At 45.4% G+C, this 11,457-nt stretch overlaps 1 protein-coding gene across 1 annotated transcript in view; it reads right to left on the bottom strand.

Moving 5' to 3' along the window:
* Positions 1-2,329: 2,329 nt before the first annotated feature.
* The window catches only part of cspg4ba (chondroitin sulfate proteoglycan 4ba), a 71,237-nt gene continuing 62,109 nt past the window's right edge, over positions 2,330-11,457 (bottom strand). Inside the window, exons 12-13 of the mRNA XM_045695257.1 lie at positions 5,052-5,250; positions 2,330-3,052 (exon numbers count right to left, since the gene is read on the bottom strand). Coding sequence (XP_045551213.1) covers positions 2,895-3,052; positions 5,052-5,250 — 357 coding nt within the window. The 3' untranslated portion in view covers positions 2,330-2,894. The remainder of the gene's footprint in view (positions 3,053-5,051; positions 5,251-11,457) is intronic.

Below are 11,457 nucleotides of genomic sequence, written 5' to 3'. Positions count from 1 at the left end.
GCATTTGACATTTCAAGCCCTATACCTCCCCCCCACCACTTTGTTGAATAGGAAAACATTTGATAGGTTGTCTCGCTAGATGCCAAATAAATTTAAAAAAGGCAGAACATCCACACTGTTTGCCTTGTCAGGCCACTGATTTTCATGTAGGCTACAACTTTCTGCTATGTCCATTGTTTCCTGATTTGAAATACAGACCAGACTATTATGGAAATGTCCCTTAATGTATAGCTGAATCCCTTTGTGTGGTGTCACTCTGACCACTTGTTCATCTCTGTGCGATGTAAACATGTAAATACACCTAGTTGTAGTATATATATATATATATATATATATATATATATATATATATATATACACAACCCAGTTGACCTCTGCACTTCAGCACACAAAGAGAAAAGAAAAAAAATGACATTTATGGGGTTAGATTTTTGTAAATATTACAGTCAAGTGTTATGTTCCTTAGTAATCAACCCCAAAAAAAACACTGAACATAAAAAGGGAAATAACAAATGAGTCATTGACAATCAAAACGAAACCAGATGGAGTTTAAAATGGCTTCTGAAAGGCATCCATGGGGACCTAATGACTGGGTGCTGGCCAAGAAAATTCCAGTTCGGTCTTAATCCCCACCATGGACGGCAATTAGATTTGCTTGATACCAGACAAACTAAAAGAAAAGAAAAAACCCCACCAATTTACAGAGCAAAAACAAACAAGGTGATAAAATGATTTGTTTAACAACTTGAAGCATTGGCTCTGTAGCTGTGCCAGCTTCAAGTGAAACGGACTAACGAGGGTGATTCCAATCAGGGCGTGTCCACACCTAAATAGAACCAACATCGAAAGCTAAAACCAAAACCAAAGCATGTAACAATAAAGACCTAAAATTACCATGTTTAATGTAAACAAGACATTTTAAAAATGACTGCAATGCAACCACTAACATTTAGAATGAGAGAGATAGAGAGAGATAGAGAGGGGGGAGAGAGAGAGAGAGAGAGGGGGGGAGAGAGAGAGAGAGAGAGAGGGGGGGGAGGGAGAGGGAGAGAGCGAGAGAAAGAGAGAGAGAGAGAGAGAAAGAGAAAGAGAAAGAGAGAGAGAGAGATAGAAAGAGAGAGGGAGAGAGAGAGATGATGAGTTCAGTTAATATTTTCAGAACAGTTATAGAATGCATTGACACAACTGTGCTTTTGTCACACCCTGACCATAGAGAGCCTTTTATTCTCTATGTTGGTTAGGTCAGGGTGTGACTAGGGTGGGTTATCTAGGTTGTTTTAGGTCTATGTTGGCCTGGTATGGTTCCCAATCAGAGGCAGCTGTTTATCGTTGTCTCTGATTGGGGATCATATTTAGGCAGCCATTTCCCCACTGGTTTTTGTGGGATCTTGTTTTGAGTGAGTGCATGTAGCACCTCTGTCGTCATGGTTTGTTATTTGTTTCTTTTTGTTGTTGGGAAGTTTCAGTAATAAATTATGTGGAACTCAGAACACGCTGCGCCTTGGTCCGTCTCTCCACACAACCGTGACAGAAGATCCCACCACAACAGGACCAAGCAGCGTGTCCAGGAGGAGAAGGTATCCTGGACTTGGGAGGAGATCTTGGAGGGGAAGGGATCCTGGACTTGGGAGGAAATCCTGGCAGGACAGGATCGACTTCCGTGGAAGAAGACACAAGGAGAGAAGGGAGGACAGCGACGACGCCGGGGTTCGCGGCCACACGGGGTGGTCGGCGGAGCCGAGGAATGAGCCAGAGACCGTCTGGGGGTCGAAGAAGGAACTCGATGAAAGATTCCGGAGAGAGGTGATGGCGATGAGAGTGCTGCAGCGCGGACGTGCTGAGGAGTGTGACACCAGTCCGGTGTCATCTGCACCGGTTTCACGCATCTGGCCTCCAGTGCGCCTCCCCAGTCCTGTGTCTCCTCCTCGTACTCGCCCTGAAGTACGGTCCCCAGTCCGGAGGCTCCGGCGATGGTCCCCAGTCCGGAGCCTCCGGCGACGGTCCCCAGTCCGGAGCCTTCCTCTGCGCCGATGTCGAGGCAGGGCGGCCAACTCCGTCTCTCCACACAACCGTGACAGCTTTAGCACTTGGCAGACTGGTACAGGTGCTACCTGCCATCGTTGTATGTAGCCATACATGGTGAGACTGGAAATGCAGCATGTCTATAATAATACATTATGAAACTACTAAAATGTGGTATATTAGTCAATGATAAGTTTCCTCTCTGAAACGTAGCAGGGTCACAGATCATAGAATGAGGAAGATCTATACGTTCCCATTCTAAATAAGAACTGATTCATCTTTTTAGTCCTTTCATATCGCTACTAGTGTATAGATAAAGGGTTGGAGTCAATTTGGGATTGGACAAATGAGGTATTTATCTGAAGGAGGGGTTACTCTAGGTTACCTGGGAACACCTTGAGGGCCCTGATGTTCTTCAGATTCATGATCAGGGAACTGAGGGGAGGAGTTACCTGGGGGGGATTAGCTTGGAGGGGGAGGAGTTAGTTACCTGGGAACACCTGGAGGGGCTGGTTGTTCTCCAGATTCAGGATCATTGGGTTAGGGGGTAGAGGTTACCTGGGAACACCTGGAGGGGCTGGTTGTTCTCCAGATTCAGGATCATTGGGTTAGGGGGTAGAGGTTACCTGGGAACACCTGGAGGGGCTGGTTGTTCTCCAGATTCAGGATCATTGGGTTAGGGGGTAGAGGTTACCTGGGAACACCTGGAGGGGCTGGTTGTTCTCCAGATTCAGGATCATTGGGTTAGGGGGTAGAGGTTACCTGGGAACACCTGGAGGGGCTGGTTGTTCTCCAGATTCAGGATCATTGGGTTAGGGGGTAGAGGTTACCTGGGAACACCTGGAGGGGCTGGTTGTTCTCCAGATTCAGGATCATTGGGTTAGGGGGTAGAGGTTACCTGGGAACACCTGGAGGGGCTGGTTGTTCTCCAGACTGAGGACCAGGGTGCTGGCTGTGATGCTGAAGATCTGGCGGGGGGAAAAGTTCACTCCGTCGTTCACCTGGAAGTTGAACCCTCCCAACATGGCACCTTTAGAAGGAAACAACACAATCACTTCTGGTTACCATGGCACCTTTAGAAGGAAACAACACAATCACTTCTGGTTACCATGGCACCTTTAGAGGGAAACAACACAATCACTTCTGGTTACCATGGCACCGTTAGAGGGGAACAACACAATCACCTCTGGTTACCATGGCACCGTTAGAGGGGAACAACACAATCACCTCTGGTTACCATGGCACCGTTAGAGGGAAACAACACAATCACTTCTGGTTACCATGGCACTTTTAGAAGAAAACAACACAATCACTTCTGGTTACCATGGAACCTTTAGAAGGAAACAACACAATCACTTCTGGTTACCATGGAACCTTTAGAGGGAAACAACACAATCACTTCTGGTTACCATGGCACCTTTAGAGGGAAACAACACAATCACTTCTGGTTACCATGGAACCTTTAGAGGGAAACAACACAATCACTTCTGGTTACCATGACACCTTTAGAGGGAAACAACACAATCACTTCTGGTTACCATGACACCTTTAGAGGGAAACAACACAATCACTTCTGGTTACCATGGCACCTTTAGAGGGAAACAACACAATCACTTCTGGTTACCATGACACCTTTAGAGGGAAATAACACAATCACTTCTGGTTACCATGGAACCTTTAGAGGGAAACAACACAATCACTTCTGGTTACCATGACACCTTTAGAGGGAAACAACACAATCACTTCTGGTTACCATGGCACCGTTAGAGGGGAACAACACAATCACCTCTGTTTACCTTCTGTCCCAAGACAATGTCTTTCAGGGGGTTGTAGTTATCAAGTGTCTTAGAGTAGGAGCGTTAATCTAAGATCTGTTTTGCCTTTCAGTTCATAATGAATAAGATTATATGGACAGGGGGGGGGATCTGATCCTAGATCAGAACTCCTACCCTGAGACGCTCTGTGAATACGGGCCCTGATCAGCTTCCTCCACCTTCTGTCCTCCTGTCCTGAGGGGTATCCTACGAAGCAAGCTAGATCTACTCTGGGTTTTCTAACGCTAGCTTAGCTTCAGTTAGCTTCACATTCCAGCTCAGACTTCATCTGTACTACGACGGTGGATATTGCACGTCCGACCTGCTGCTAACTCCAGCAGCCTTGTAACGGCGTGCGTATGTCGAAACACCAAACTATTCATTGAGACAACGCTGAAACATCTCGATCCATGGGCGAGTCAATGCCACATTTTCATTTTTGCCATGAATTAAGTTATCTTGCAAATTCAGCAGTCTGTGGTGTGAAATAGATGTGTAGAAGTGCTGTCTTTAGGCTATTACGTTGGTATGCTTATCAATGAACAAGCACCTCCCCCCCCCCAGTCCTATGATAAAATAATCGTTAAGTCATACAAAAGTCTTCCTGTGCATGAAGTTTCAAAAGCATTTGTTATTACTAAATGTGTAATGTGATAGATATTTTAACGTGACTCTTTTCTAACACACAAAAACACATTTGATGAATACAATATTTAATCCGTTGTTTTCCTAAAATGGATGATGATGCAATCTTTGTGAGATGGAGGGAATCTGATTGAATTGGTCCTCAACTTGCGGCTCAGACACTTAATTTAGAATAAATGTAGTTAGCCTTAATTTATCCTGTCCCGGAGCCGGTTTGTTCTGAACGATTCGTTGCCATAGAAATGTACCTGATTAAAAAAGGTTGAGCCACATTCGTGGTACCGGTTATCCCGAGTTGAACTCAGAGTTGACCAAAGTTAACTCGCTAACTCCTCAAACCACATACGTAGTATAGTGCTCCGGGAAAATCTATATGAGAAACGTGGTTTAATTCAACTCCACCTGTCACTCCATCCAACACCAGCAGGGGGAGCGAGCGTAACACAAACGGAATGCAGATAGGCCTAGCCATGCAATTATATTATATTAACATAGGTAGATCTACCCTGGCTATTAAATTATATTCAACCTAGTAAATTCTATATTCGCAGTATAGTGCTCAGGTCTTACCACTGTGGACATAAACCAGCTGTCCCAGATGGATGTGTTGTAGGGTACAGTTCAGGAGCGGCCTGGTGGGGGCACTCTTCAGCGCCAGGTGGCCATTGTTGGGCGGAGTCACGATCACCTGCAGCTTCTCAGGGGGCGTGTCCTCATCCTGGGCATCCAAATTCTCAGGGCGGATCTCTGTCACCGACCCCACCCACACCTGAGGAGGGAAAACCAATTAAATCAATCCCACACTTAAGGAGGCAACCAATCAAATCAATCACATTTCAAAGACCTTTCAATATATATATATTTTGTATTGTTTCGATTCCAATATACATCACAATGCCACATTGTTTAAAAGCATTCTTCTGTCACATAGGGCTTTTCTGTAACCAGGGCCAAATACCAAACTGTTATTGTAAGTAAAGCCTGCTTAGTGTGCCTAAGTGGTATTTCAAACAGAACTAATGGCAGTAATAAGCACTGCAGTGAACTCTGGCCTGTGGCTTGTCTTTTCATGTCCTGACTAAGCTTCTCTTTAACACATGCTTGCGTGCACACACTTTTCAATTATCACTTGACTTGAAATGAATAGGCTTTGACACCAAACATCTAGTCACCACAGGAGAGGCCAACATCTAGTCACCACAGGAGAGGCCAACATCTAGTCACCATCTAGTCACCACAGGAGAGGTTAACATCTAGTCACCACAGGAGAGATTAACATCTAGTCACCACAGGAGAGGCCAACATCTAGTCACCATCTAGTCACCACAGGAGAGGTTAACATCTAGTCACCACAGGAGAGATTAACATCTAGTCACCACAGGAGAGGTTAACATCTAGTCACCACAGGAGAGATTAACATCTAGTCACCACAGGAGAGATTAACATCTAGTCACCATCTAGTCACCACAGGAGAGGTTAACATCTAGTCACCACAGGAGAGATTAACATCTAGTCACCACAGGAGAGATTAACATCTAGTCACCATCTAGTCACCACAGGAGAGGTTAACATCTTGTCACCACAGGAGAGGTTAACATCTAGTCACCATCTATTCACCACAGGAGAGAACAACATCTAGTCACCACAGGAGAGGTTAACATCTAGTCACCACAGGAGAGGTTAACATCTAGTCACCACAGGAGAGACCAACATCTAGTCACCACAGGAGAGGTTAACATCTAGTCACCACAGGAGAGACCAACATCTAGTCACCACAGGAGAGGTTAACATCTAGTCACCACAGGAGAGGTTAACATCTAGTCACCACAGGACAGGTTAACATCTAGTCACCACAGGAGAGGGAAACATCTAGTCACCATCTAGTCACCACAGGAGAGGTCAACATCTAGTCACCACAGGAGAGGTTAACATCTAGTCACCACAGGAAAGCTTAACATCTTGTCACCACAGGAGAGGTTAACATCTAGTCACCACAGGAGAGGTTAACATCTAGTCACCATCTAGTCACCACAGGAGAGGTTAACATCTAGTCACCACAGGAAAGGTTAACATCTAGTCACCACAGGAAAGGTTAACATCTTTTCACCACAGGAGAGGTCAACATCTAGTCACCACAGGAAAGTTTAACATCTAGTCACCACAGGAAAGGTTAACATCTAGTCACCACAGGAAAGGTTAACATCTTGTCACCACAGGAGAGGTTAACATCTAGTCACCACAGGAAAGGTTAACATCTAGTCACCACAGGAAAGGTTAACATCTCGTCACCACAGGAGAGGTTAACATCTAGTCACCACAGGAGAGGTTAACATCTAGTCACCACAGGAGAGGTTAACATCTAGTCACCACAGGAGAGGTTAACATCTAGTCACCACAGGAGAGGTTAACATCTAGTCACCACAGGAGAGGCCAACATCTAGTCACCACAGGAAAGGTTAACATCTAGTCACCACAGGAAAGGTTAACATCTAGTCACCACAGGAGAGGTTGACATCTAGTCACCATCTAGTCACCACAGGAGAGGTTAACATCTAGTCACCACAGGAAAGGTTAACATCTAGTCACCACAGGAAAGGTTAACATCTTGTCACCACAGGAGAGGTCAACATCTAGTCACCACAGGAAAGGTTAACATCTAGTCACCACAGGAAAGGTTAACATCTTGTCACCACAGGAGAGGTTAACATCTAGTCACCACAGGAAAGGTTAACATCTAGTCACCACAGGAGAGGTCAACATCTAGTCACCACAGGAGAGGCCAACATCTAGTCACCACAGGAGAGGTTAACATCTAGTCACCACAGGAGAGATTAACATCTAGTCACCACAGGAGAGGTTAACATCTAGTCACCACAGGAGAGATTAACATCTAGTCACCACAGGAGAGATTAACATCTAGTCACCATCTAGTCACCACAGGAGAGGTTAACATCTAGTCACCACAGGAGAGGTCAACATCTAGTCACCACAGGAGAGTTCAGACCTTAAAGGACCTGTGTGTGAGTGTGGGTGCATTAGGTGTGTATGTGTGTTTGTGTGTATGTGTGTGTGTGTGTGTGTGTGTGTACACAGGAAGTGCACTTCCAATGTGAGGCTTCAGAGGAAGTCACAGAGGGAGAGGACAGCAAACAGACAAACAGATATTTTTTAAGCAAACTCATGCGGATGCTGCCTAGTCCTGATTTAAAAAACAGCCTCCTGGAAGTCTACGGCTGAGGACAGGAACAAGTACATAAACAGCCTCGTGGAAGGCTACGGCAGAGGACAGGAACAAGTACATAAACAGCCTCGTGGAAGGCTACGGCCAAGGACAGGAACAAGTACATAAACAACCTCCTGGAAGGCTACGGCTGAGGACAGGAACAAGTACATAAACAGCCTCGTGGAAGGCTACGGCTGAGGACAGGAACAAGTACATAAACAGCCTCCTGGAAGGCTACGGCTGAGGACAGGAACAAGTACATAAACAGCCTCCTGGAAGGCTACGGCTGAGGACAGGAACAAGTACATAAACAGCCTCCTGGAAGGCTATGGCCGAGGACAGGAACAAGTACATAAACAGCCTCGTGGAAGGCTACGGCTGAGGACAGGAACAAGTACATAAACAGCCTCCTGGAAGGCTACGGCTGAGGACAGGAACAAGTACATAAACAGCCTCCTGGAAGGCTACGGCCGAGGACAGGAACAAGTACATAAACAGCCTCGTGGAAGGCTACGGCAGAGGACAGGAACAAGTACATAAACAGCCTCCTGGAAGGCTACGGCTGAGGACAGGAACAAGTACATAAACAGCCTCCTGGAAGGCTATGGCCGAGGACAGGAACAAGTACATAAACAGCCTCGTGGAAGGCTACGGCAGAGGACAGGAACAAGTACATAAACAGCCTCCTGGAAGGCTACGGCTGAGGACAGGAACAAGTACATAAACAGCCTCGTGGAAGGCTACGGCAGAGGACAGGAACAAGTACATAAACAGCCTCCTGGAAGGCTACGGCAGAGGACAGGAACAAGTACATAAACAGCCTCCTGGAAGGCTATGGCCGAGGACAGGAACAAGTACATAAACAGCCTCGTAGAAGGCTACGGCAGAGGACAGGAACAAGTACATAAACAGCCTCCTGGAAGGCTACGGCTGAGGACAGGAACAAGTACATAAACAGCCTCCTGGAAGGCTACGGCTGAGGACAGGAACAAGTACATAAACAGCCTCGTGGAAGGCTACGGCAGAGGACAGGAACAAGTACATAAACAGCCTCCTGGAAGGCTACGGCTGAGGACAGGAACAAGTACATAAACAGCCTCCTGGAAGGCTACGGCTGAGGACAGGAACAAGTACATAAACAGCCTCGTGGAAGGCTACGGCAGAGGACAGGAACAACACAAGCACACTCATGCACACTGACACTCCAACACACACACAGACTCACTTCATTTGCTCACACACACACACATATAACATGCACACACATGTATACTGACTCTACACACACACTCACATACAATCATCATATACGCTGCTGCTACTCTGTTCATCATATATCCTGATGCCGAGTCACCTTACCCTTATACATATCTACCTCCATCACTCCAGTATCCCTCCACATTGTTAACATGGTATTGAGCTGACCCTGTATATAGTATGTTTACTACTATACATATCTACCTACATTACTCCAGTATCCCTGTACATTGTAAATATGGTTTTGAACTGACCCCCGTACTATGACTTGCGAAAGTATTCAACCCCTTTGGCATTTTTCCTATTTTGTTGCCTTACAACCTGGAATTAAAATGTATTTTTTGGGGGGGGGGTTGTATCATTTGATTTACACAACATACCTACCACTTTGAAGATGCAAAATATTTTTTATTATGAAACAAACAAGAAATAAGACAAAAAAAACTGAAAACTTGATCTATTCAATACTTCTCTATAAGCTTGGCACATCTAGCCACTGGGATGTTTGCCCATTCTTCAAGGCAAAACTGCTCCAGCTCCTTCAAGTTGGATGGGTTCTGCTGGTGTACAGCAATGTTTAAGTCATACCACGGATTCTCAATTGAATTGAGGTCTGGGCTTTGACTAGGCCATTCCAAGATATTTAAATGTTTCCCCTTAAACCACTCAAGTGTTGCTTTAGCAGTATGCTTAGGGTCATTTTCCTGCTGAAAGGTGAACATCCGTTCCAGTCTCAAATCTCAAGTTTCCCTCAAGAATTTTCCTGTATTTAGTGCCATCCATCATTCTTTCAATTCTGACCAGTTTCGATGAAAAACATCCCTACAGCATGATGCTGCCGCCACGCTTCACTGTGGGGATGTTGTTCTTTGGGTTTGCACCAGACATAGCATTTTCCTTGGTGGCCAGAAAGCTAAATTTTAGTATCATTTTATTTAACTAGGCAAGTCAGTTAAGAACATATTCTTATTTTCAATGGCAGCCTAGGAACAGTGGGTTAATTGCCTTGTTCAGGGGCAGAATGACAGATTTGTACCTTGTCAGCTCGGGGATTCGAACTTGCAACCTTTCGGTGACTAGACCAACACTCTAACCACTAGGCTACCCTGCCGCCCCTCATCTAACCAGAGTACCTACTTCCATGTGTTTGGAAAGTCTCCCACATGCCTTTTAGCAAATGTTTGCTTATTTCTGGCCACTCTTCCGTAAAGTCCACCTCTGTGGAGTGTACGGCTTAAAGTGGTCCTATGGACAGATACTCCAATCTCCGCTGTGGAGCTTTGGAGCTTTTTCAGGGTTATCTTTGGTCTCTTTGTTGCCTCTCTGATTAATGCCCTCCTTGCCTGGTCTATGAGTTTTGGTGGACGGCCCTCTCTTGGCAGGTTTGTTGTTCTAAAGCCATGATATCAAGCAAAGAGGCACGGAGTTTGAAGGTAGACCTTGAAATACATCCACAGGTACACCTCCAATGGACTCAAATTATGTCAATTAGCCTATCAGAAGCTTCTAAAGCCATGACATCATTTTCTGGAATTTTCCAAGCTGTTTAAAGGCACAGTCAACTTAGTGTATGTAAACTTCTGACTCACTGGAATTATAATACAGTGAATTATAAGTCAAATAATCTGTTTGTAAACAATTGTTGGAAAAATTACTTGTCATGCACAAAGTAGATGTCCTAACTGACTTGCCAAAACTATAGTTTGTTAACAAGAAATTTGTGGAGTGGTTGAAAAACGAGTTTTAATGACTCCAACCTAAGTGTATGTAAACTTCCGACTTTAACTGTATATGGAATAGGGTGGGATTTCAGACAGCAGCGGTGTGTGGAAGAAGGGAATTTCCCTCTTTCAATTAGAGGGTCTGAACCATGAGAAGAGCTGAAAGGAATGTGTTGCATTCAGGACAAAGCACTAACGAGAACAAAAAGCTGTACCTCCTGGAACTTCAGTCACTTTGAACAGCAGGACTTCTATCTAACGACATGTTAGACTACAGCCACTCAACAATCAACTGAGCTGCTTACTGTAACTGAGCATTTACTGTAACTAGCTAGCAGATGGACAGGTGACTATACTGTCAGACGCCATCTTGCATTCTCTTTAAAATGCACTTCTTTTGACCAGGGAGATCAGGGCCAATAGGGCTCTGGTCAAATGTAGTGCACTATATAGTTAATAGCCAGGGAGCCATGTGTGACAGGACCTGTACTGTCACCAGTCCTATATGACAGGACCTGTACTGTCACCAGTCCTATATGACAAGTCCTGTACTCTCACCAGTCCTATATGACAGGACCTGGGTTGCCAGGTGTGCGTAATGAGGGTTGTCAGGTGTGAGTAATGAGGGTTGCCAGGTGTACGTAATTAGGGTTGCCAGGTGTGTGTAATGAGGGTTGCCAGGTGTGCGTAATGAGGGTTGCCAGGTGTGCGTAATGATGGGTTCTCACCCTGAGAACCCTGTTGGTGGTGATGATTGGAGGACTCACCCTGAGAA

This window comes from Salmo salar, chromosome ssa15, assembly GCF_905237065.1.
Source record: "Salmo salar chromosome ssa15, Ssal_v3.1, whole genome shotgun sequence".
NCBI lineage: Eukaryota > Metazoa > Chordata > Actinopteri > Salmoniformes > Salmonidae > Salmo > Salmo salar.
This window is presented reverse-complemented; position numbering and strand designations above follow the sequence as displayed.